The following is a 27911-nucleotide window of genomic DNA, read 5'->3' on the forward strand; positions in this document are numbered from 1 at the left end:
GGGGGGGGGCTAGCTCAACTTGCACGTATCAACCCTCTGGTGGCGGGCTTTATCTTGAAACTCGGCTATCGCACGCATTGCACTACTGGCGCATACCGCGCTAATGGCGGCCAAACGTGCTCAGAAGAGTGCCCGATCCGATTGTAGGCCTATCTTTCATATGAATTTGTCATCGATATTGTGATATTGGTAAGTCATTAATTTGTACTAAGCATGCTAAGGTAAGAACAAAATTGTCCGTCAGCCCACAATGATTAACGTTTGCGTGGTTAGGCCTAATGTGCGTGACCGTCAATTGCAGGTCCGGTCGTCATGATATGGTCGTACTACATGTAGATAACGTCAACACATGATATTAACGTCAACGCAACTTCAACACACCCAAATCACGTTTTAAGTTAACAGAAACGCAATTCGATAGCAATATAATGCCTAAACATGCTGAAAATAAGTAAAATACAATTTGGCTAACAACAGTGGGCGACATTTGTGGGGAAAAAAAGCCATTTTTTTCACAAAAATAACACCCTCCATAATAAGTCCATAAAACTCCCATCTAATTTAATTATTGAAAGTAAACTTGATTAAATAGAAATTATTCCTAGGCATACACATTACAGTTTTATACGTCTGTTTCCTCTTTTCATTGCATTTTGGAAGTGTTGACGGTGTATTGACCTTACTATCAATGTGTTGGCCCATGTTGACGGTGTGTTGATGCTGATTAGAACGACCCGGCAGGTCATTTAGGTTCTTAGAACTCAACTTAAACTTGAAGGCCTTATTTTGCCACTTAGGCTACTGCGAAAACCAATCAGACTAGACAATACATGTAGGTGTCGAAATTAGGGACCTGGTGACTATACGCACGTTACACACGTTACAATTTCTTAAAGAGCACCTCTAGGTAAACATGTTTCTCTGATTCATGTGATTTTATCTGTTTCAATAAATATGGACCATGCATCCAAATCGAACGCAGTGTCATTTGTCTTAAGACACATCAGAGCTCAAATGTAATGAGCTTTTTCTGTTCATGCCAAGATGCGAGTTCTGAATGTAGATTGTGTCATTTGGAGAAAACAGAAAATGAGGGGAACCCTTGGCCTGTGTTCATAGTGGATAACCCCTTGTTATGCTTGTGCATGCCAAACATTGCATGTAGCTATTGGTTGGCACGCGCAAGGATTTATCCACTGCAAACACAAGGTGAAGGTTCCCCTTGCTTTCTCTGTTTTCTCTCCCAATGACGCAATCTAGGTTGCATTCGGAATTCTCATCTTGGTATAAACAGAAAAAAACCTTCTAAGCTTGCTCTGAAGACAAATGACTCTGCGTTTAATTTGATTTGGATGCTCCCACATTTATTTTTACAGATAAAATCAGAAAAACATGTTTCCTTAGAGGTGCTCTTTAACACAATCATTTACCATGCTTACTTTTCATATTGACTAGTCACTTCTTATGTGGAGGTAGACAGGGGCAAATTGATAGGTTGTAAGTCTCTTTACACCAATATCACATTATGGAGGAGTCCAATCAAATACTAGATTTGGCATTTACTACACTGTCAGACAGGCTGTTCCTAGACCCATTGGTTGCAACTGGTCAGTCAGCATAATTGCAAACTTGTGATAGTGTTGTGCTATTATAGTTGTGAAATCTCCGATTTCCCTCAATGAAAATTACATACTGGATTCTGTTGAATGACAAACCCCATGATCTATAATTCTGTGGGTAATCCCTTATGGTACATGTACATGTAGTCATGTGGCCCCATTTTTGTGACTTACATGTAAAACATATGCTAAGACATAATTGTAACTTGTACTTACCCTGTTTGTAGTAATGTCAAATTTCATTTGATTTTGTACATTTTTTGGACAGATTTTATTCCATAAAGTTGTGCAGTCCAAAATGTGGCCCAAACTACTGGACATGAGTAAGGATGAATGTAAGAGGTTACTGAGACGCATTGAGTTGGAGGCATATGCTGGAATTATTAGTGCATTCCGAGCTCAAGGAGATCTGACAAAGGACAAGAAACAAATTCTTGATGAGTTAGCAACAACTCTGAGGTATGAAGTGTGCTTTATTATACTCGAGTTAATCCCATCTGCTTGGATTCATTTAATTTGAGCATTTTACACATGTGTATGCTTTAATTCCACAAATCAAATAGGGACATTTATTTAGACATGAATTTCCATAAATTTACATGCTACTTTGTTTATATTGAAATTACCTTAGAATTTTTTGCTGGAGGTCTTTGAGGTTGTTTTTCTTAATTTGTAGTATTTCTACAGAGCGTCATCGTGCTGAAGTAAGACGAGCAGTAAATGATGAGAAACTGTCTACAGTAGCTGAGAGGTTAGTTTGTCTTTAGTATTTCATGTGGAAATACATGTACATTTTGAAGGTTTAACCCCTTCGCGTCGGGAGGCGGCTAGACACGCAATAAAAATTGAGATCCTCAGCCCACTTTTCAGCTATTATTCTTGGCCCACGCTTGAACGAACACGGTGAAAAAAGGCAGACCCTGGCTCTTGTATATATGGTTATTGGTTTTTGTGCGGAGCCAAGAAATGAAAAGACCAAATTTGCATCATAATCACCAGCTCCACAATAGTCCCAACATTGAAAAGAGGCAACAGGAATGTGGAAGGGTGAGTAGAGCCGCATGCCTCTGAACGATCAGCCTTTTCACAGTGTAATTCAAAGCGTGCAGAGCAGGCTGGGCCACAAATCGAGAATTTGCAGTTTGGCAGGTGACCTTCGTGACCAAGCGAGGCTGGAATTCTTGAAGACAGCTTTCAGGAAGAAATTCCCGTCATCAAGGGGTTAAAAACCAGAACTGTGTATGCCCAGAACCATAATTTGAAGAATAATTTGTTCACAAGCTTTTGAAAAATTATGAATGCCTTAAAAACAGGCATCTTACAATGTCTGGAACCACTGACATGCCATGTAAAGACATAGTACTTCTTGCACTAAAACTTTACAACACATTTTATTGAAAACTAATTACTCCAAATGACTCCGTCATTTGGAGTAATTAAGTTTCAGTTTCAGTTTTTACTCTCTGTGTATTATCATTTACATGTACATGTACAACAACCCTGAATGCAGCAAGCCTGTTGAAATCTATAACACTCTCATTTAAACGTGAAAGTATTTTCTTTTCAACTGGGTCTTTTTATTTAGGTTGAGTGGACCGAACAACTCTTCAGAATGGGCAATTGAAGGACGTCGTCTAATTCCACTTATGCCCAGACTTGTTCCTCAGACTGTCTTTTCCTTAACAGCCAACCAGGCTGCCAATGCAGCATTTAGTCATAATCTCACATTACCGCTGCCATCGCAAACAGCCAAAAAAGAAGGTCAGAATCCTCACTATTAACATTTGAAGATGATTCACCTGAGAAACTTTTCCAGTTTCTCAAAAACAATTTTTCTTTGTTACATATTCCTCGCTTGTAAAATGCCATTCCAGTCAGTTATAAATGTGAGAATTTACAATTTCACTATTGCATCCTTAAAATGTCTGGAGATTCAGTGTGATTCAATTTCATGTTCTTCTTTGATAGCATCAAGTGAAAATAGCGTGAAGCTTCCAAGTCCGTCCTCTAATGTGGTTGTTCTTCCCAGTGGTCTCTCCATTCCCATCAAAGGTACTTGTATTAACTGTTTCGTGAAAGAAAAGTGTTTCTTATTTAAATTGCCTGATGTCACTTGCATACCAGCATTAATGTGCTAGATGAAATCATCATTCAACTCAGCCTGTTTTGCTTGAAGAACTTAACCCCAACAGTCCCAAATCCTCCAATTTCAGTACGATTTTACATACACCCTTGGAGCTAGGGTTTAGGCACGTCAAACAGATACATGCAGGAAGAAAAAGAATATTGCACTTTAACCCCTTCATGGCAGGATTATTTTGGCCGAGATTGCTGGGCTGTGGTATGCCCTGAATAGAGGGCTTTGTCCAGCAGCAGGCCCCATTGAACCAGCAGCTGCATAGTGAATAGACTGTATGTGTGGTATGCACTAATCCTCACACAATGGTGCGGTAGTAGCAGTCCTCCGTAGCAAAGGGGTTAACGATAGTGCTCAGACATTTTGTCGAATGCAGAAATTACAACCTTCTCTGATATGAATCCTTGTTTGGCATTGTAGGTGGACCTGATGTAGATGTAGAGAGTATTCCAGCTAAGAAGTCCCGTCGTGACTCCAGCCATCTTCAATCCAAGGAGCCCATTTCCTCCTCAGTTGCGCCTGTTCTGCAAACATCTTTATCACCGTCTTTGAGTGTGCCAAGCATGTCATTTACTAAATCAACCACTGGGAATACCATCACAAGTAATAGATCGTCAAGCTTATCATCCAGTAAACACCAGGTGGGCTACAGTGCAGCAATTAGTAAGCAACAGAGTCATAGATCGCTTGGAGGTCAATCAAGTTCTGTTGGCCTGACTTCTTCACCCACCAACAAATCTGGTGTTGGCCCTGCACAATCTCCTCTCAAATTCACTTACACCAAGACAGCATCGATGTCTGGGAATACAGTGCCTACCTCTTCAGCTCAAAAGGTAGAAATTGTGTCAGCCAAAATGGATAATTATTTGTTAAATGAAAAAAGTCACTTGTGGAAACAGGTTTAAAATACTCACTGCAACACTTGAATTGACACCCTGAACTATCCGCATAGTAAGATTAAAGTCGGTAGTCATTTGTCACTGTCTGCCATTGACCCTGGTTTGAATTTGTGCCAGTTCCCACTTGATTGCCGTGGTTTTCATAAACAAACTTTTCCTATACATTTTCAGTAACTGGAAGTTTTGTGTAAAATTTCCATGTACCTGTAACTCTCACCACAGAAATTAACTGCGTCACTCGTATGTCTTCAAGCCAGACAATTTAAGTTGCCTGTTTCTTAGACATCAGTGACCATTGCATTTATTTATGAATTCTCAGGTAATTCTGGTGTCAAGCAGCTCGACGTCTTACACGCCGTCTATCTTGCAGCGATCTCAGAGTGTTCCTTCTGCAAAGCCTTCATTTACCAAAGCTGGCACCAAGCAATCTGTTATATTAACCAGTGTGAGTGGCCAATCATTCAGGCAGTCTGAGTCAGTATCTGTTGGCAAACATCCAGGTATTGCTGCAGGCGCAAGACAGCATACAGGCATATCCAATACACCATTAATCAACAGGCAGAAAATAGCAGTCTCAGGCAGACAAGGTGAGGCTAGTGGAAGTCGCATTTCTACATCTGACATGATGCCAGGGACAACTGCTGGTGGGGCTGGCGCAAGAAAGCAATCGGGCAACGTGGGATCCGTGTCAGCTGTGAATAGCTCAATTATCACAGCAAGGACTACAGGTACATTAACTAAATATGCATCACTTGGACGTTTAGTAAATTCATTGACCCAGATGGTGAAGATGGGAGAGATTGGAGTGAAATTATTGGAATTCCCCTTTGATAAGAGAGGGCCTTAATAAGACCTTAAAGGGCTACATATGTACACCAGAGAGTGCCTTAAAAAGACCTTATAGGTGTTCAAATGTACACAAGAGAGGGCCTTAAAAAGACCTCATAGGTGTACAAATGTACACAAGAGAGGGCCTTAAAAAGACCTTATAGGTGTACAAATGTACACAAGAGAGGGCCTTAAAAAGACCTTATAGGTGTACAAATGTACACAAGAGAGGGCCTTAAAAAGACCTTATAGGTGTACAAATGTACACAAGAGAAGGCCTTAAAAAGACCTTATAGGTGTACAAATGTACACAAGAGAAGGCCTTAAAAAGACCTTATAGGTGTACAAATGTACACAAGAGAGGGCCTTAAAAAGACCTTATAGGTGTACAAATGTACACAAGAGAGGGCCTTAAAAAGACCTTATACATGTAGGTGTACACGTACACTGACGCCATCCACATTCCCTGATGAACCAAAATAATCAAGTATTTCTTTACCTTAGTGCTACTTTTACTGTGTTTGTTCACTTCTTTATAGCATCTGTCATAAGTTCTCAGATGACGTATGTTGCCCCCAGTATGGCTGGAAAACCAAGAGGAAGAGCTGTTAGTAAGCAGAAGCTCCAAAAACAAGTGAACATGACCCCAACATGTGGCATTACAACCCCCACAGAAGAAGTAACATCCAGCAAAAAACAGCCTGGAAAATCTGACATAGGTTTGATGGATTAATTTTCTTGGTTAATGTTAACTTATCTCCGGATTTCATTTCTGCTTTTTTATCCAAGCGCTGCGCTTGGTTTGTACTTAGTTACAGCAGTGTACCACGTGCTCTTCCATCTTAAAATTGTCGGAGCACAGACACATCATACATTTTCAAACTATTAATTTTTATTCATTGAAAATAAATGTAAATGAGATCAGAAGTACCTGCTCTACTCAAAATTTGTGACAAATTTGATGGTTGTGTCATGCTTCAACAGAAAATCTGCAAGAAAAATGATTTAAGCGTGCCATCAGCTGCCATTTTGTGAAATTAACACAGTGTTCCTATAAGCTCACATTCTTTTATTCCTTAACTATGTTTCACTCATAGGAATGAAGATTCTAACTCAATCTGTGACTGCTGGCACAAAACTACCAAGATCATCCAATCAGTCGTCTCCATTAGTTGAAATGTCACACAAAGTTTCACTGGCAACTGGTACTATTTCAACTGGAAAACCTGTAACTTCTGTGGCAGGTAGGAAAGGAAATTCTTCCACAGAGCCTAGTTATGCCCTGCTGAAAAAGTTGTTTCCTCTTGTACGACCTTGTGTATGTCCCACTGTATTTCCCCTTGTATGGCCTCGTGTATGTCCACACAGTATCCCCTTATACATGTATGGCCTCGTGTATGTCCACACAGTATCCCCTTTATACATGTATGGCCTCGTGTATGTCCACACAGTATCCCCTTTATACATGTATGGCCTCGTGTATGTCCACACAGTATCCCCTTATACATGTATGGCCTCGTGTATGTCCACACAGTATCCCCTAATACATGTATGGCCTCGTGTATGTCCACACAATATCCCCTTATACATGTATGGCCTCGTGTATGTCCACACAGTATCCCCCTTATACATGTATGGCCTCTTGTATGTCCACACAATATCCCCTTATACATGTATGGCCTCGTGTTAGTCTTAAGAAGTCTATTGCACTCCAGGTTTAAAGGTCCAGGTCAAAATGGCTAAAACATTTAAAATCTTGTAATTACATATTTAAGTTTTGGGTGTAGGCAATGGCTTGGCAGGGCATGTGTGTTAAAACACATTAATCTGGTTTTCCTTGTTTGATTAATTCCCTCCAATTATATTTGACCAATTACATGTAATTAGTACCAAATGATAGAGAAAAGCCTGACACACATGCACTTATGGTACCTCTGATCCATGGACATGTTGCCCACAGGGGGATTATGGTTAGCCCTGTCACCAGCTTCAGGTTTTCGGAAGGGGCCCATAGTACTACATGTAGCTGGGGGGAACATCACTAGAAGAAGAGATAATTTTTATGCTTATGGTTTGCTGATTTGGGGGGGGGAGCTACTTGCCAGTATTGCCCAGCCCCTCCAGGACCCCTCCTTAATGACAGGTTTATCGGTGTCATAGAATGCTTTGGTTTATGTTGGTTAAATTCAAAGTCATTTTCATAGATGTAAATTCCTAAGTATTTAAGTTAGAATTAACTTGGCCTCGTAAAATAATTCCTCTAGCAGTCAAGAATGAAAGATGTTTCTTGCTGGTTGCAATTGATGAAATTTGAGTGTGGTTTGATTTGACTTGTTAGGTCACAAGGTCATAATCAGTTCAACTTCTGCTGGCGTTGTTCCACATCATGTTGCCGTGACAACACCTCTTATCAGGACAAAGCCAAGTACAGTGAGCAGCATGAGCAGTGTTAATGCTAAGGTGGTGCAGGGTGGTACAGTGAACATTGGAAGTGGATCAAAGGTTGTGGTCACCAGTGCAGTGGTGAATCAGAAGGTGATACAAACTATCAAAGCAACAACAACTGCCAGTAAGTAATCAAATAACCTCAAGCTTTGCCATATGTTCAATATAACCTGCTTAATCCAAATATAAAATTTCTAATTAGCAGTTTCTTTGGAGTAGGTAGCGCAGTATCATTTAACACGTTGGCATCTAACAAATTTATACTCCCTTACATTATCTCTATTGATCTCCTTCCTGAAGATTTTACAATGAAGTTGAATGTTTTATCGTTTTCATGTAAATCCTCCAGCAATTGCCTCTTTGTATAAATTAAGTTCCAGACAGTTTAGCCATTTCTTCAGGTCTCTCTTCCCATGTATTGGTGAACGTTTACAGCCTTTATTTGCGTTTGCCTGACACCACTCATGAGTCTGTATTTTGAGAATCCAGAATTCACACTACACTGGCTCATCAGATTCTTCACATGTGCCTATCTTCGTATTAGGAGATTGGAGTATTCATGAGAGGCACATACCAAAATTTTTCTCAAGGGGGTATTTGAAAACAATAAAGTCAATGTGTTCAACAAACTTATTGGAAATTTATCAGTTACTTGTTCTGATTTTGTGGCTCAAAATGTTATTTATGAGTAGGCTTGTTGGTCATTAAAACATTCTTATTTAATTGAAACTGTTTGATATAAGTTTTCAGACAGCAAAAAGTCAGAACATTCTACAGGTATGTTCAATGAAAAGGAAAAAGAATAAAAATAAACTATTTGCTATGTAAAGATGGCAGTTGTTACCTACACATGAAGGTGTACGTGTACATGTAAATAGCTTTCCTTGTGTGGCTGCCCATGTTACTCTGCACTTTTAAAACACGTGTTCTGATTCCTGACCGTGCATTGTTGATTGGTATTTAATGTGCATATAAGACTGGCACAGGAGAATGGAGACTGATAACATTCCATTTCATTGGCCCAGGATTTTACTCAAGTCCAGTCTCCTGATCCTGGTCTTAAATGAAGCGGTCAAGCACATGGTCATTCCCTTATTTAAATGCAAGGATATAATATTGAAATGTTTTTCTGCTTTTTACATTGCGTTACATAGATGTCAGTCAGACTGTGACAAGTATAGTTGGAAGCAAGTCAAGCATGCTTCTTCACAAATCTTATACGCAAGGATCTCAAGTAGTCATCTCAGATCCCTCCAAGAGCCCACAGGTAAGTAGCAACCACTGATTTTCTGGTTCATTGCCTATCCATTGTAAAGCTCTTTCAAAAGGTGCCCACTGGCAAGCTCTCTCATTCAGAGGTAAGCAGTCCCTCAGGGCACCCAGAGGTAATCGACCTAAAACAACATGATGCAATGCAGTGTATTGTAGGTCAAATGTGGGGATAGTATCATCATTCGAGCCTTAATGTGACTTGAGACGAATCAAACTTGCAGTTTTTGTGGAAGTTTGAAAAAATGCAGCTGTATCGTTTGTTGTGTACGTAATACACACAATGGCCCACAACAATTAACACAAACCATTTTAGCAATCTCAATCTCAGGATCTTTTTGACTTGGGATTTTATTGTCCATGATTCTAGCAATAGCCTGTGTTACAGTCTGCTCTCGTTATTTCAAAATCGGCTATAACAAAGTTCTGGTTATGACAAACACAAGCCTGTGGTCCCGGCGAAAACATTCACATCTCTTTGGGGAAAAAATCTGTTACAGCGAGATCACATTGTACTAAATTCCAGTACAACAAATGGTTTTTGTGACTCCGTTGCCTGAAAAACCATTGTTAACGACCCATTTATAATGAATGTTTGTGAATCGCGGTGGTGAAAACATGTGCGCAGTGCATCACAGTGGTTCCCGCTGGGCCAAAATGTCGCCAAAGAAGGCATGAGGGAATGCGGCAACCAGTCTATGTACAATTCCTGCCAAAAAGGGTTGTGAACAGTCCACTACATGTATGTACACCGTATACAAATGCAGCTGTACAGTTGCAAGTCGAAAAAACACTGCCGTCCCAAATTTTTCTATAGGTTCATTCACACAAATTTTTGATACAACAAATGTTTCTACATGGTCCCGTGAATTTCGTAATAATGAGACTGGACTGTATATGTCGTGACTGTCATCCCCACCTTTTGCCCACAATGCACCAATGGTAAGCATTGCGTTATGTTATTGTGTTTAGGTCTATTCCAACATGCCCACCTATCAGTATTTCCTGAAACGTTGTAATTGTTGGGTCTGTTTATCTGATGTTGAATAGTTTGTAAGTTTTTTCTACGGATTGTAAAGCAAGATGAGTTTGAAATAAATATTACAGGCACATGTCACAAGTTCACTTTTGCAACGGCCAAAAATCTCTATGGTGTCTGCTGCTCCAACTTCTACAACAGCTCCAAGCTTCTTGTCAGCAGGTATCTGTTTTCCTTCACCTCAAAATACAAGCAGTATTGCTATGACATCAGTAAAATCTTCAGGCTCTAGAGGAATGAGGAGTCCAATCACCATGGTTACACCTGGCAGTTTGCTAAGTCAGGTGGGTTCTATTTTGAGCACTAAAGATAGTGTGATATCGGTAGTGTAACAGATCAACGTTATTTGTTGTTTAAATAGCGATGCTCAGTATAAGATGATTTAAACCTTGTCACTTCCCATTTCAGAAACGGTCAGTTGGATCAGTGTCTCCAAACACACTACAAAGTAGTGGGAATACAAGAGTAGTGGAAGATGTGCAGAGTGGCAGACAAGGAAGAGGTCAGACATGTTGACAACTTTTGTCAAGTTATGTAGCGTTGGAGCAGTAGAGCCACATAATACATATGTGACCCACTCTGCGAAAATGAGTCTTAAGTCACCAGAGCTACTTTGGAGTAAAAAGTGTTTTAGAATACTTTGCAAAGTGTAAATCGATAGGAACGCACAGCATTTGTCACCGTGGAGTATCCACTTTCATCAGGATGCCAAACTGAGTGATACATCAAAACAAAAAACTCAATTTGCTCTTTCTAGTACAATTGAAAACTCAAAAAGTGGCTCTGGCGACTTAGACTCATTTTCACAGAGTGGGTCACATATAGGTCACTTCATTGTCAGACCTTGCCAATGTTTTATTCAACAGATTGAGATACACACAGACCACACTTGAAATGTCGTCAGGGTTTTAATAGTCATCAGTAGATTATGTAGCAGTGGTGTTCCTGTTGAGTTAGAGTTACAATAGCAGTATTTGAAGACCCTGGAAAATTACAAAGATTGGGGGCACCATTAAATATAGATTTAATTAAATTAAATCTAACAAGTTTTTCTAATGAGGTTCTATGTAATATGTAATAAACGTAAAGGTAAATCTACCCAGATATCTTCAAAAGCTTCTTCTATACAAAGGCTTGAACAAACTGAATGTTCCACTCAGAGAAAAGTTGCCATTGTTGTTGAAGTCATATTTGAAAATGTAAACATGCCTACATGAAGGAACCTTCTCTAAGGTGCATGTTGCAATGATTGACCATTTGTGAATGGTTCACAATGTGCTGTCAAAATGATGGTGAACCAGAGTGGACAAAATAAATTCTGAAATCCTCTATGAATCCCTACAATTTCCTTGCTTTGCCCTCAAAGATCTACAGTCAATTATAAAACCACATCTTGTTTGTTTCTATCAGTAAGCTGTGAAGGGTAATGCATGTTTACAAGCTTTTCACACTATTCTTATAGACCTCGTATGATTACATGGCCATGACATCTTTCTTTGATCCACAATTTCTGTATTAGAAAATGCAACAACACCCCTGAAATAAAATTAGAATGAAAAATTAAAAAATTACTAAAAAGCGTGCGTAACTGATCAGTAATGAAGGCTGATAATTTTTCTCAGATTACTCAGGTAGTTTCACAAGAGGACTTCTTGGTAGTTACCCCCATCCCAACAATGAATGGATTGATTATGATGGAAGTCCACCTGATTCATCTGCATCATCTGCAATTAAGGCACTTCTTGAATTCAGATCACACCCCGGTAAATTGAGTGGTGTCCTGATTGGTTAACTTGGTCTTATTTTGTGGTTGCCCCATTGTATAGTTACAGCCTCTGTCTGTCATATTTAAACCTATTACATGCATGTTGAGAGATGGTTTAATACTTTATTAATATTGGGTTAGTGTTTCAAAATAAGTCCTAAAGGGCCTTCAGGGAGAAGCTTGAAAAAAATGAGTTGGCAACTGACATTTACCTACAACCGGATATCAGTTTATGAAAACTGCATTATCAACAACTTCAGTTTTAGAAACTAACACCTGATATTGCATGCACACATTGAAACTGACACCTAAGCTTGTTTTGGCTATACACTGAGAAGAAAAATGCTTAGAAAATTTTGACAGGAATTTAATCCATCTGTATATTTTTGTTGCATTGCACAAAAAGTTAGTTTAAAGTTGTTTAAACTGGTGGAATTATGATCGATATCAGTTCATGAAGACAAAAATAACTTGGTTCACTAAAATGCGCACGAATGAGATCACTTCGCCCACAAGTGTCAGTCGTGGTGTCGTTGACAATTTGTTTGCAAATGAATGTATTTTCTACTCACAACTTGTGTGACCTGTAAATGCTCCCATAATCACTGCATTTTATAAGCTGTGAGTCATTTGTTCATCAAGTTGCTTGGACGTATCTTTCAATTAACATGTGCATCTACAATTTAAAAACACCTCTAATGGAAGTCTTCTGATCTACAGGGATTGGAACTGTGTATGAATTAATTTCTGTATCAATATGATAAGTTTGTTTTTACAATTCTTTAACAGATGCACAGAAACATTCCCAGACTATTGATCTAAGTCACATTGGCTCCAAATCGGCTAGTAAGACTACATCACTGCTTACCATGCCATCTACCCAGCTAACAACAGCTCCTTCAAGATTAACTCATCGTGCATTACTGACAACTAGAGTGCCCCAGCCAGCAACTGATATGCCTACCATAGGATCTCCAGCTGGAGATGTTTCACAGTCTTCTCCAACTTTGTTGACAAACATACAGAGCAGACTGAAAAAGGCTTTGATGTCAGATAGACCAGGTAATAGCCTACAGTTTCTCTAGTGCACATACAGACATTTTACTCAACAAAAGGAACTGTCAATTCTAAATCATTTCCTCCCTGGTAGAAACAGTGTTCACAGCCAAAACCGTACCACGTTTATTTGTGAAACAGGAAATTTCAAGTTGTTGTATTTTATATTTGGTGTTTGTTTTTCATTCAACTTTTAGAAAAGCCAGCATCAGCTGCTTCCTTTCTCCAATCAGCTACTGCGGAAGTTGAAAAAGCTTTTCAAGAGCAGAGCAAAATCCATCCAGCGAAACAAGACGTGTCTTTAAAGGAAACTGTGCTTAGCTGTTCCCAGGATGAAAGAGCAAGTTCTCCAAGTAGACAGTCAAATAGTCATATCCACATGAAGGGACAATCCCAGAAAGGCAAGAAGGAATCACAAGAAGTCACCATTGAAGATCAAGGTGTTGTCACTGATCGAGTCAATGTCTCATCAGAAGAAGTATCATCATTTGTTGATCAGTTTGAACAATTCTTAGAAAGTGAAGGAATAGAGGAGGTTAGTGAAATTCAGGAAAAGAGTCAAAGTGACCATGTAGCTATGCAGAAGTCATCCGTATCAAAAAAGACTGGACAATCCACTGATTCTTTTAAATCATTGTCTGAAGTGTTATCATCAACACCTGCTGGTTTGTCAGACTGTGTATCCAGTGGAAGTGTTGCTACTGACTTTGCCTTACCATCATGGAGAAAGAAAACAGTAAGTGAAATTATTCCTATGTACATGATTTTAACCATGGGCCTCTCACAGTAAATTGTTGGCCATGTTCAAATATAGTTAAGTCTCTGTGTGAGTTTCTTCATTTTGTTATTGATCCATTCACAATGCCGTTCTGGCTGAGAGGAAACATTGTTGTGTTACTGTCCCCATTGAACAGTAGCTTATAGTCTGAGGTAGAATTTAGCTAATTCACTGTTAATGCTAATTTTTATTATTTACTTTGAAGGATTTTGAAACATTGACTTGTGGTCAGAAGGGAGCAGCAAGTGTTGTTATGGAATCGACTTCAGTTGACATTTCACAAATGAAGTTGGAAGATTTCACAAGTCAGAGACTTCAAGATTCTGAAGATGTTGATGATGAGAAACAGAGTAATACAAGCTTGGAGTCCAGTCCAGTAAAAATAACAGGTAAGATGACTCATAATGTGACTGAGAATGGCGATCCTGTCACAGAAAGAAGCTTTTCATATTTGTACTGCAGATTTTGATACTAGCTTCTTTTATATATGAGTGGATGACAGTGTTTACATTGGTTAACTCGGGGTGTTTAGTGCATGCAATGCTGCAGACTGTATTGTTTTAGCAGTCAAAACCCGTAAAATGGTGCTTCATACTGCAGATTATGTCAACATGCAAGAATTTGTTTTCATTGCTTCAAACTGTTGGAATTAAAACAACTACTGTACAACTGTTGGACCCTCCTGTGCTTGTAGTGAGATGCCATTGTGTCTTCCTTGTTCCTTTCATATTTTCTTTGCAGGAAGTTGTGTTAATGTTTGTGTGAGTGCTGGAACTGGGCTTGGATCTGAAGAAACACAGGGTGTACGGATTAGTAATCGAAAGCGTAAAGCACCAGCACCCATTGATGAGGAACCTGGACCAACTAGCATGTCTAGCTGGGCAAGGGCAGCTTTCAAGTAAGGCAGTGGGTTGACGTTTATGTTGGGGTTTAGTGCAAGGGTGACACATGTTCATTGACTCAGGAGGCTGAACAGACAACAGGTGTACTAAACCGAAAAAGCATATCATTTTAAATTGTCTAAATATCCTCTGTACATGTATGGTTCTGCTTAGCAAATCATTTTTTGTTTTATAGTTTGTTGCAGCGGGTGATGAGGTTTAGAGGTGCCAATCGATCAAAGGGAGACTTGAATGCAGCATCTTGGTTTACAAGGCCAGGTAATAACATCAGCAGTTAGTATGGCAAATTTAAATCCTAGGGCCATAAAACCATAATTCAGTGAGGAGTATGCTTGTTATACAGCATTCTGTCAGTGTGAAGAGCTTCGTCTATGCCTATGTTCATGTAAGAATTCTAACATTCTATTTAACAGTGAATGCCAAACAGTCACTGTTTTATTTGAATATCACGAGTTAGAATGTGGTGTTATTCCACAAAGAAATTTCAATGTGTAGTAGCTTGGAATTTCTTTTATTAGCCCAAGCAGTTGTACTTATGCAACGTGCATAACACGAGCACGCCTGATACAAGATCGTGCTTAAGACGAGCATATTTGTTCAGTCCCGTTCAAAATGTACACATTCCTATGAGAGAAAACTTACTTAATATGAGCTATGCTACCACAAGAACACGGACAAGACGAGCACTTTTGCCTAACCGGTAGTGTCAAAAACCATTGTCCAGGGCATTTTTAATGCAAAAATCCAAAACTGCTAATCCGCTTGGCAATTTGTGCTGCAGTTTTGCCAACAAAGACTTAGCGACTCTGTTCCTTGTGCCACTAAGGGGGCTTCATTCTAGATCATGACAATAGGTGTTGTGATGTCGTGGCTTCAAAGGAGTTTTGATCACAGTGGGCCTGGTCTGAAAGAGGTGTTTTTTTTAATCCGAACATGAACAATTATTGGTGAACCTGACTTGAAAATGGATCCCTCCTGCCAATTAGAAACAAATGGAATTTCCCAATTTCAACGCCCTCTTACGTCTGGTCCTTATATGAACTGGTTCTCAAGTTAGTTAAACCTTTACTAACGTGCATTGTCGGGTACCAGTTTCCAAGGAGTTTTTTTGCCTGGCCACGCTGCGTGCGCGTGGTGCAGGGCAGCCAGCCAGCCACTGTTGCGTCAAACAAGTAGGCGTATTCGGAATCATTGTTTTATTCATTGGAATCGTATTTATTAATATGATTTAAAATTTATCACCAAGTTAAAGGCTGTACATCGAATACTAATCCACTGCATAATACTGTATCGTATGGTACATGTAGGCCTGCAGCACACTTACATTGCCGTAGTGTATAACAAAGCTTGCTGGTGCATGACGCCAGGCGTGCGCTTTATGAAGGGGATAACTGTCAACACGTATAACACAAGGTTTACCGTAAGAGGAGGTTTTTTGGAGAGTCCCTTTGAGCTCGTATTAAGCGTGTTTGACTGTAGTCCTGCTTCACTGGGGCAAGACTGGCCTACTCAAGCTAGTGGTGACAAAATCTTTTCTTTTTCTTAAGCATCGCTTTGTTGCCGCATTGAACTAGATTTGGGAGTAATATACAGCTCAGGTGAGCTGTGACTTTGCATTTATCCTTCCTTTATATCCTTTGGTGCATAAGCCAGTTGGTTCCATTATCTGTTCTTTATAAATGTTAATTTTTACAGGCAAGAAGCATATTGCAAAGTTTATTTGTTCGTTTATGGCAGTCAGCTGCAAAAACCTATTAATAAAGAGGACTGTCAGAAGCCGGCTAAGTTAGCCAGAGAAATTCATTTTCTTTTGTATAGAACCTTAGCACTCGCTAAAAATGTAGCTGTTACTGCAGTATCTAATTGCCAGATAGTTAGATACTTCCTGTTTATTTTCTTTCCTTCGCGAGTTCTTTTAGTTCATGAAAGTAGTCCAGTTAGCAAAATTTGCAACATTTGACTAGATGGAATATAAATCTGCTCAGCTAATTGACAGATTTACTTGGGAGTGTGAAAGTTGTGAAAACTCTCAATTTGTGTCTGGGCATGTAATGATTTTTTGATGATTGATTTATGCTTTTGGTAGTTGCAGCATCTGAAGCACCAGGTTACAATCGAGTCATCAAATACCCAATGGACTTCGGAACTGTAAAGAGAAAATTGGAGGTATCAAATCTTTGTTTTCCACATCAAAACCCAAACCTTTAAAATTATAGACAAGAATCTTTTGTTTTAAAAGAATTTAAAAAATCAACATGACTTGACAGAGTTTGTACTTACATTTGCAAATACTAGAAAAGATTCTATGTCTTTTTAACAGCGCATTTTCACTTTTTTGTATTGAGGGAGAAAGCATATGTTCACATTATTTGTACATTCATATTTCAATTATGCCTTTTCTTACTTCAAGTTAAAACATTCTTCAGAGTCACCTATCAGGAAAGGAAAAACTGAAGTTATGTTGAATTATTGGATTAAATTTTGAAAATGAAACATAAACTTGCCTCATCTTTGGGTGTCCAAAAATTTGAACGTACAGTAAATCTTTTGGTTTGGATATACAGTGAGCAGGAATCAAACACAGGTGTGGCTTATTACAATGCGAAGCTTATAGACTTGCATAAAGCGTATGCTCCTAACCGTGTGGCACAGTTATTGCTGACAGGAGACCCTTATTTTTTTTTCATGGGCGGATTGCGTGTGTGAGATGTTTGAAAGTAGTTGTGGGTGGGTCCACACCTACTGGCCGACCTACAGTAGTAAGACGTGACAGAGCTCCGTGTCAGAAGACACGTGACTTCTTGGTGTCAATGCAGGGGATGCAGTGGACAGGGCTTAGTAGCAGGCCAACCCAGGACAGGCTGGATAACGGGCTTTAAACTGTAGAAGATGATGAGAAATAAATTTGTCCAATGCTTGGGACAATTAACCCTGATGTTTATCTTTTGATGGGCAATTCAAGACTATCCGTTGGGATTTGTTGTTTGAACAATTTGAGGATTACTATTTGGTTGGAGACTAACCCTGTTGACAGCAAGTTGATATCTTTTACCAAATTTTAATAATAAGGCACTTTCAGTTTCGGCCAGTTTCGACTGGAAGCAAGGGTCATTTGATTTTACGTGCACAAGAAAAAATCAAAACCCATATTTATTCTACCACTTGCTGCCAAATGCAAGTTTTGGAAACACACATTTGATTTTTTGTGGAGATTTCAAAATTAAACTTGTCAAACTCTATAATGATTAAATATAACACCTTATGACATCATTAAGTCGGTGTTCTGGTATCAACTTTGCATTACAGTCTGCTTGGTGTAATTTTGACAAAGATGTAAGATTGCTAAGAGACCAATATGGCCCCTTGAACATTGTGTACAAAGTCAATGGGTTAAAATATTCAACATTCAGTAACAAATCATGTGATTAATTCATCAAGATGGCATAGTTCGAGGATTGTCTGCATTAATCCTATCAATCCTCAATCCGATTTCAACATGATTCTGCATACACCTGAGGGGCTAGTGTTAAGATCTTGTCTTGATATAACTTTGTGAGGATAATTTATATCTTTACAGAATGGACGGTATGACAATTTTGCTGACTTTCACAATGATATGATGCTGGTACACAATAATTGTGTACAGTATAATCCTCCAGGCCATGAGATAAGAAGAGATTGTGAAGAGGTGTTTCAGTTCTACACAGCTGAGTACAAAAAGTTAATAGAACGTTGGGAAAAGGTAATTATTGTGTTAGCAAGTCTGTATCTTCACCACCCCAGGGCAGTGTACCTTTCATTGACAGCTTTGTATACGATGGTCTAGTCCTCACTGACACCTACTTGTACCTCTTAAGGCAACGTCTCTCTAAACCTTCCTGTGGTCTGAACCTTCCCATAACTCATAGATAATCCCACTTTCACTAACCTCTTCCTATAACCTCAGGGCAACATCTTTCTCTATCGCCTTCTGTACCAGCCACATCAGTTAAGCTTCCATTTACTCTTCCTGTACCCCAAGCAAACCTCTGTAACCCCTTCCTGTGCCCCAAGCCAACATCTGTTACCCCTTCCTGTACCCAAAGGCAACCTCTATAATCCCCTCCTGTACCCCAAAGCAACCTCTGTAACCCCTTCTTGTACCAAAGGCATCCTCTGTAATTCCTTTATGTACCCCAAGGCAATCTCTGTAACCCCTTCCTGTACCCCAAAGCAACCTCTGTAACCCCTTCCTGTACCCCAAGGCAACCTCTGTAACCCCCCTTCATGCATGCCAAGGTAACCACTGGAATCCCTTTCTGTACTTCCCAAGGCCATGTAGCTCTCACAAACACCTTACACCTTTCAAGACAAACTACTTTTACTTCCCAAGGTAATCATTCCTGGTAACACTTCCCTGTACTTTTCAGCTCTCAATGGCTTATCCCTTTTGATATCTCCTGAGCATTACCTCTCGTTAATACCAAAGATACCACTGAAAGCAATTGTGTCCCCAAAGGCAATGTAGGTTTTACTAAAAGTGTCACCTTACTTAAACAGTGTCGCCTCATTAGCAGTCCAGCCTCCATGTTTGACACTGTCTTTTTACATTTACTTCATGGGGTACTATCCACCTTGATAGGTGGAATTGAATGTGGTTTTGAATCTTTAAAGAACACCTGTTGAGTACATCAACTACATGTGCATGTGAAAGTTTTATTATGGATCCACTGTTGATGGTAAACATTTTTTGTGTATGGGATTGAAGCAGATTGTTTTCAATTTAGTTATGCTCTTTCTGTTCTCTTTTAACCAGCTTTCTCCCAAAAAGCCGAAGGTTGAAGATCAACGCTCTGACAAGGGTAAATCCATAGCATCAAGATCAATTATTCTGTAATAAAAATCTGGTTGTGATCAAAATTTCAATGCCCAATAGTCCTCTAACTTTGGAGCGTCGAGAGTTTCAGATTTACAGTCAAGAGTTGAAATTTGGTAATATTTTGTTTGTATATTTGCACTAGGAAGATTAAATTTGGGAGATTAAGAATATGACAGATTATGCATTACCAGTGTCAGCCTCATCCACTTCGTCGAGATTTCAGTGGTAATGTTTAATTGCACAAATGGTACTTCGTGTCCAGTAAGTGCAAATTGTCTTCGTATGAAGGTTATATATTTGATAATTTTTCTTGCTCTTCAAGTATGTCTTGATGTATTTTTAAAATTAAGTTTGCCCTTTACCAACCGTAATTTGTATAGAACATGTAAAATTGGCAGTTCTGTAATTTGAATGCACATTTTAAATTAGTGCATGTGTTGATATTAAGCTACCAAAAATTTCTCTGCTTTTCTTGTGTATGTATAATTTAGGACAAACAGCTTTCTGCTGTTGTAATTTTGTACAGTGAACATGTATTGCTTCACTGTCACCATCCCAATAATTTTACACAATATGACAGAAAAACCCAAATTTTTATTTAAAACAGTTAGCTAAATTGGAATATCTGAGGAATGAGGAGAAAATTATATTTGTAACCAGATTGAGTCCAAGGCCATGGGTTTTTTATAAAACAGACCAGTTATATCTACGCACGGCAAAAGTAGTGATTGCGCGGGTAATTAAAATGACCTCTGACACAGACTGCATATACTGCGACGAGACACCGTAACTGAGATGATACTATGCTCACACATACCATGGAGTGTGTTCCTTCCTCCATGCACATACACATGGACATAATTTAGTCGCAGGTTATTGTTGAGCGGGTTGACCCCCCCAGATCTGTGGTTGCGTAACCTTCACAACCACGACACTGAGAAGCATTTTTATCTCACCAACTTGTTTTGTTACAAACTCGGATAATTCTCAGCAGAAATTACTGCCGATCTTTCGCAACAGTTTAGTCATGCTTTGAATACAAAAAGCTACATTTGAAGGTACATTATTCTTCGTTTCCATCTGGAAGAAGTGAAACGTACAGAGCATCTCCGATCATTTTAACGATGCCCCAATGAAACACCTGGTAACTAGCGTAAACATCGCCGCAGTCGGGAAAGTTGGATCAGCATCAAATTTGCTTATACCGTCTGCATTGAGTCGTTGTAGAAACCTAGATAAGTGCGTTTACTTTCGTTGAAAAACCCCAGGCATTTTTGGTTGCCCAACGTTGGGAAGCAGACGAGCATATTACCCATTAGGCAAATGCATTACCTGACCTTGTTGATTCTTTCCCGATGTTATTTGTAGACTTGTCTTTTTTACCGAACGCTTGTTGAAATGTAATTTGTAGTATACGCACCACTTTTTTTACCCAGTGTTTTGCTCGTTTTTGCCCACCAGTCCAGCGATTCACCTGTTATTCCGCAGTATAAGCAAAAGTATGCTCTTAATTTCGGGGAAAGACTAATTAAATTGGTATAGCTAACTCCTGTTAAATGAAAAAGAAAACAGATTCTGGCCATTGTCTTCAATGTCAACCCCCATACCTCCCCGAACCCCCCCGACTAACCTCCCTGAGAATCACCAGAGGGCGCTATTTCCGTCCTACGTTGTAATGTATCTGCAATTTTCTCTGGTCGTATGCAAATCAGTGCATGATGAGTGTTTGAAGATGTCCCCCTCGCCGATTCCACTCCTTTCTTTCGCCAATTTTTCCTTCCGACTTACGTATGTATTATTATATAGGCATTATTGCGAACTAAGGCATTTGTTGCTAAAATTCCCAGATTATTGGACGTAACTTCATTTTCGGTGGGATGACGTCACGCAACGACTGCAACTATCTGCATTTCGACGTCTTTCGACGTCTTTTTTCGTATTTCTATTTTATTGATAATAAGAAGCACACTCAAAAGAAAAGGCACGATTTATATAAAATTAAGGAGATTGAGGAAACGAGATAAAAGGAAAGTATGAGAGAACCCCGGCCCCCCCAAAAGTGGGGGTTAGGGTTAGATGTATAGGCCTACTAGAAGGATGGTCGCTGTGTGACATGCTCATTTGAAATAATTGCATAAGGTTTACAGAATTAGAATTGAAATTTCCATTTTTTATAATGAAGACTAAGGATTTGATTTTGATAGCAATATTATATTCTATGTGATATTGATGTAAAAACAGTCTTAACCCCCAAAAGGAAGCTAGGCATTGAATCTGGAATTTACACCTATATGAATAAAACTTAGTACACCAAACTCCAACAAGGAATTCAGATTTCCGAAACTGAATTGGGTCTTTGAGATTTTGGTTGATAAAAGGCATGAGGTCTAACAAAATAGGTGAAACATGATCACACTCATAAAAATATGCCAGTTTCGATCTTCGGGACATCGATCACAAAAAGTACAGTTACGAGAAACTTTTCTTCCAATTTTAAAAAAGAAAGTTGTTGAATTAGACAGTAGCCCTATGAAACATCTTAAAATTAAACGCTTTTATCTGGTTTCAAAAGGCTGCGTCCGAACTTCTGTTGTTTAGGCGGTTTGCACTCCATTGGAAATACGCGGAGACGCGCATACGGAAAACCTAGCCGGAGCTATGAGGAAGCCCGTTTTGGACGGTTTGTCGCGGTCATTATGGAAACCTGGTTTTAGTTGCGTTTGTCCTGGCCTTTGGGGTAGAAAATCTATGATTTTTGAGATTGATGGGAATTGAAATAAAATTTTGGGAGACGGATAGTCTTTGTCTTTCAAACAGAGGTCATTCTTTGGATTTACTTTCGCGTGTGTGTGCAATGATATTCCAGAAAGCGCCAATCACTAGCGCATTTTTGTTACCCTGCGTAGTACCCTGCTCAATACTGTGCCAAAGTTGATCGGTGACCAGTTTTACACGTGCTATTCCAACATCGCGATGGTCCGAGTCATTACTTATTAGCATGACAATGCCCACGCTCGAGAACGCATGTTTGGCCACGTTGGCGGGACTATTTAAATTTTGTGACTTCAGAGCAGGAGAATTTAAAGGTGAGAATTGTCTTTGGCTTACCAACCAACACTTGAAAATAAATGGAGAAATGACGGCCAAAACGATAATGAGATTTCCGCCGGTGACATTGATAAACCCAAGTAGTGCATGTTGGCTACAATGGAGGTTATTTTGCTCTTGGCTTTGTAGGTTTGTTGATTTTTCACTGTTTTTTTTCTGGGTTGAAGTGCATACTGTGCATGTATTTCAAAATGGCAGCCTCCACATGTGTATGTTGTGATGGAGGCTGGGATTTAAATGGGGTTTCTTTAGTTGTAGCAGTAACGGAGAGACAAGAAACACTCCTGTGAGACAGTTTCTGGATTTAGCCTAACTGCACATCACTGGTTCCTGAATGGCAAGGAAATGTGAACAGCCCCATTGCTACCAACAAGTAGGCCTAGTGCTTCTACTTGATACAGATAGCAGGGATGGCAGTTGAAACCATTACCAGAAGAGATTGACTGGCTGAAAAAAATAAGTGGGATTGTTTGAATATCTATATATCAATATTCCCAGATCAACTCTCCTTGTTAGTGTGAGCTGAAAAAAGTAGGAAAAAATGTTGCATCCTGACTCCACTTTTCTCACCATAGGCCTGCCTATATCATTTCAATAAAAGTCAGTCATTACAGAAATGCTGGAAAGACGAATTCTGAACTGAGAAAAATTTACTGATGTTGGGAAATGCTTGGAAAATTAGCTTCACTCCCCATAGACTTTGTACACTACTGCTGAAGTGGAGTCGGGATGCAACATTTTTACCATCTATTTAAGGTGTTTTGTGGAATAGATTTACTTGGCTATAACCAAGCAACAATTAAAAAGCAATGGAAGAATGATAACTTAGAAGATGAGATTTTTATATGAGAAACTCCACTAATGTAGGCTTGAACCAGTATGTTATTTGCTCTGATCTTTGTTAATTTGTCGCTGCTTTCAGTAATTTTTCAATTGCTGTTGTAAAATGCAACCTATTTTTGAAATAGAGGCCTCCAGGAATGTGTAATAATACAGGTTGGAATTCAAACATAGTTTGTTTAGTTCCCCAGTTTCAGCAGTACGTGACAGAGAGACAAGAACAAGCTTGTCCCTGGAGACAGTTTTCTGGAGTTTAACATTTCTTATCACTGGTGGCAATACTCGACAGGTATGGAAATAGTCTATATTATGTTCTGAAATGAGTCCACGGTAATGGTGATAATAATATGCCCATTTTGGTAAATCTGGCACTTGGGATTTGTCTCAAAAGTTTTCAACTAATGACAATCTGCGGCCCGTTTGGGGCAGATTTAAATTTAATTAAACGAATTGGATGATAAAATTATTAGGTGTGGCACGATTCTTATCAAACTGAACAGAAATGGGACAGAAACTGAATCCACAGGCTGCTTCCAGTGAACGGGGAGTGCACTGAAATGTCAAAGGGGAGGGATGGAGATTATAAATTTATAGAAGGATAAATGTCCTCATTCCTGGATCCAAATCATATACAAGATTGAGTGTAAACATTCCACAAGTGTCATATGAAAATTACGGACTCTCACTTTGTTTTATCAGCCAACTTATTAGTCACTGAAGCCATCAGTGGTCATCTTTCTGTGCCCAATACAAAGCCCTAATACAGTGGCTTGTTAAAATGTAGCATGTGAGCCAACATTCACAGATGGTTGCTGGTGGCTTTAGTTGGTATAATAGCCTTGTTAGTCCTGAGTTTTACGCATGATATCCTTGACCGTCACAGGCAGGCTTCAACAACACACACACCAAGAATTTAACATCGGCTAGGAGGTGTGATGGAACTTTGGAAGCCATTTTGACCATAATTCTTTGGTGTCTATTCAATCACATCTATCTGAAATCACATGCCTGGAAGAAGTTCATTGAGGAAGCACTTGTAAATTAGTTTTCTCCACCTTTCTCATCTTCCCCTGCCCTCTGGGAATTGGTTAATCCAGGCTAAATCACTCATGTTGTCATTTCTTCCTTTTGTTTTTAATTAATGAGTGTGTGTGCCCATTTTAGCCAGAGCACAAGCCGCTGGTGAGGCGCTGATCATGGTACATCCAGTTTCTTGACATGTCTTGATGATGGAGTTCCTGTGCCCGATGTTGAGCTGATTGGTACTTGATCTCTAACTGCTGCCTTCTGGGTAAAAGGTGAGTGGATCCAATGTTGTTGGTCACCCCGAAAGGATAATTCACTGATTAAGTCTCCTGTGAATCTGTTTCATACTTTGTTTTTGTAATACCTCATATATGGACCAAAACATAATGACGTCAAGCTATTATTATACCTGGACTATATTATTTCCCACCTCATTGCCTTCGGAAATGTTGCTACATGCACATGTAAACTAAGCATGACGTCATTGTTACAGGTCTCTTCACCTTTCCAAAACTGGACAGGGACAGAGGTTCTTCACTTGCGGATAAATTTCAAAGATATATAATACAAAGCTACTGCAAACTGCTTGCTGACTACAATGACCTAAAATACAAATTTCAAAATATCGAGTGCCAGACGTTTCTATCCTAGCAGAATCTTTCTCAAAGGCAAAACGACAAGTGGACAGGACAAACAAGCACACATAGAATCAATCAGGCATGGATGAATGTAAGAGGACAAAATGAAAGGTCAAAAAAGCTGCAGACTGGATAAAGGGGTAAGGGTTAGGGTTAGGGTTAGGGTTTTAGGGTTAGGGTTTTAGGGTTAGGGTTTTTAGGGTTAGGGTTGGGGTTAGGGTTGTAGGGTTAGGGTTAGGGTTAGGGTTAGGGGGTTAGGGTTTTGGTTAGGGTTAGGGTTTTAGGGTTAGGGTTAGGGTTAGGGTTTTAGGGTTAGGGTTAGGGTTAGGGTTAGGGTTAGGGTTAGGGTTAGAGGGTTAGGGTTAGGGTTAGAGGGTTAGGGTTAGGGTTAGGGTTTTAGGGTTAGGGTTAGGGTTTTAGGGTTAGGGTTTTAGGGTTAGGGTTAGGGTTTTAGGGTTAGGGTTAGAGGGTTAGGGTTAGGGTTAGGGTTAGGGGTTAGGGTTAGGGGTTAGGGTTAGGGTTAGGGGTTAGGGTTAGGGGTTAGGGTTAGGGTTAGGGGTTGAGGGTTAGAGGTTTAGGTTTAGGGTTAGGGGTTTAGGGTTAGGGTTAGGGTTAGGGGTTAGGGGTTAGGGGTTAGGAGTTAGGGTAAGGGTTAGGGTTAGGGTTAGGGTTAGGGTTAGGGTTAGGGTTAGGGTTAGGGTTAGGGTTAGGGTTAGGGTTAGGGTTAGGGTTAGAAGGGGTGTCCCCGTTCGGTGACCCTCAATAACTTTTGAGTCCCGTGAGTTTTGACCTCGAAACCTTTAAGGAAAGGTAGTACAACTCTTGATCCACCTCGTGTTAAAGTTTGAGGGTCATAGGTCAAAGGGTCATGGAGTTATAGCCTTTCTCCCGAGGGCACTGTTTTTTTTGGTGACCCCTTGAAAAATTACTGAAAATGACTCGCGATCCAGGTTTGGATGCATTTTGCATCCGAATCAGGTCAAGGGCTATCTTTTGGGACCAAAAAAAATCTTATGTTTTTCTTTATTTTTGGGGAAATTGACCGGAAGTGACGTCATAACTTTGGTGTTGTACGAGATACGAGGATTGAGTCTGAGAGAAAGTTGTTTGCCTTGAGGTACTCTTTCGAATGGTACCACTTTGTATCCTGTAGGGTGTTCCCTTTAGGCTGGGTATAGAGTAGAGCCATAGGGTATGTGTATTAATGCATAGGGCCTTAGCGCCAGTTTTTCCAAGTATAAAGTTTGTACACAACTAATAGGGAAGACTTGAATCGGCTATAACTGTTGAACGGCGAATCCAATGAGTACCAAATTTATACGAATGGAGGAGTGTCTGCTTGTGATCATGTACATAGACGTATGACGTCTCAAGGTTATTTGTTGAATTGTTATAAGGGATTTTTAAGACGTCCATGTGGGGAAAACAGAAAGGGTAAGAACTATAATCCTGGGCGAAGGGTTAAATATGACCAAATTTTGGGCTAACCAGCACCCAATACGTCGCCAAGGGCCTATCTCTATAGGGATCCCCATGTACAACTATGCCCTTGGTTAGGGTTAGGGTTAGGGTTCGGGTTAGGGTTCGGGTTAGGGTTCGGGTTAGGGTTCGGGTTAGGGTTCGGGTTAGGGTTCGGGTTAGGTTTAGGGTTAGGGGTTAGGGTTAGGGTTGAGGTTAGGGGTTGGGGTAAGGGGTTAGGGTTAGGGTTGGGTTAGGGGTTAGGGTTAGGGTTAGGGTTGGGTTAGGGTTAGGGTTAGAAGGGGTGTCCCCGTTCGGTGACCCTGAATAACTTTTGACTCCCGTAATTTTCTACCCTGAAACTTAGAGGAAAGGTAGCACAACTCTTCATCCACCCTGTGTTAAAGTTTGAGGGTCATAGGTCAAAGGGTCATGGAGTTATAGCCTTTCTCCCGAGGGTTAGGGTTAGGGTTAGGGTTAGGGGTTAGGGTTAGGGTTAGGGGTTAGGGTTAGGGTTAGGGGTTAGGGTTAGGGTTAGGGGTTAGGATTAGGGTTAGGGTCTAGGGTTTAGGGTTAGGGTTAGGGGTTAGGGTTAGGGTTAGGGGTTAGGGTTAGGGTTTAGGGGTTAGGGTTAGGGTTTAGGGTTTAGGGGTTAGGGTTAGGGTTAGGGTTAGGGTTAGGGTTAGGGTTAGGGTTAGGGTTAGGGTTAGGGTTAGGGTTAGGGTTAGGGTTAGGGTTAGGGTTAGGGTTAGGGTTAGGGTTAGGGTTAGGGTTAGGGTTAGGGTTAGGGTTAGAAGGGGTGTCCCCGTTCGGTGACCCTGAATAACTTTTGAATCCCGTGAGGTTTGACCTTGAAACGTACAGGAAAAGTAGCACAACTCTTCATTAACCTTCTGTTAAAGTTTGAGAGTCATAAGTCATAGGGTCATGGAGTTATAGCCTTTCTCCCGAGGGCACTGTTTTTTTTGGTGACCCCTTGAAAAATTACTGAAAATGACTCGCGATCCAGGTTTGGATGCATTTTGCATCCGAATCAAGCCACGGGCTATCTTTTGGGAACAAAAAAATTTCTTATGTTTTTCTTTATTTTTAAAAAGATTGACCGGAAGTGACGTCACAACTTTGGTGTTGTACGAGATACGAGGATTGAGTCTGAGAGAAAGTTGTTTGCCTTGAAGTACTCTTTCGAATGGTACCACTTTATATCCTGTGGGGTGTTCCCTTTAGGCTGGGTATAGAGAAGAGC

General features: G+C 39.9%; 1 protein-coding gene across 1 annotated transcript; it reads left to right on the forward strand.

Annotated features, from left to right (window-relative positions):
* The first annotated feature begins 47 nt into the window (after positions 1-47).
* LOC110983604 (uncharacterized) lies at positions 48-22393 on the forward strand. Its single transcript, XM_022242971.2, has 22 exons — positions 48-189; positions 1888-2078; positions 2296-2370; positions 3205-3380; positions 3588-3671; positions 4177-4589; positions 4975-5383; positions 6023-6202; positions 6581-6727; positions 7822-8052; positions 9083-9195; positions 10305-10520; positions 10645-10738; positions 11859-11999; positions 12791-13063; positions 13255-13793; positions 14041-14224; positions 14577-14733; positions 14913-14995; positions 16824-16903; positions 18315-18479; positions 19533-22393. Exons 2-22 carry the CDS (start codon positions 1918-1920, stop codon positions 19611-19613), a joined length of 4002 nt encoding a protein of 1333 aa, XP_022098663.2. The 5' UTR covers positions 48-189; positions 1888-1917; the 3' UTR covers positions 19614-22393.
* Positions 22394-27911: the final 5518 nt, after the last annotated feature.

This window comes from Acanthaster planci, linkage group LG14 (genome assembly GCF_054643075.1).
Source record: "Acanthaster planci isolate LZ-2023a linkage group LG14, COTS_SCS, whole genome shotgun sequence".
Taxonomy (NCBI): domain Eukaryota; kingdom Metazoa; phylum Echinodermata; class Asteroidea; order Valvatida; family Acanthasteridae; genus Acanthaster; species Acanthaster planci.

Bases quoted from the DNA above. Each gene is read 5' to 3' on its own strand.
- LOC110983604 (XM_022242971.2), top strand. From the start codon at position 1,918: ATGTGGCCCAAACTACTGGACATGAGTAAGGATGAATGTAAGAGGTTA. The intron at 6,728-7,821 runs GTAGGAAAGGAA...TTGACTTGTTAG, and splicing joins ACCTGTAACTTCTGTGGCAG to GTCACAAGGTCATAATCAGT. The intron at 16,904-18,314 runs GTATCAAATCTT...ATATCTTTACAG, and splicing joins CTGTAAAGAGAAAATTGGAG to AATGGACGGTATGACAATTT.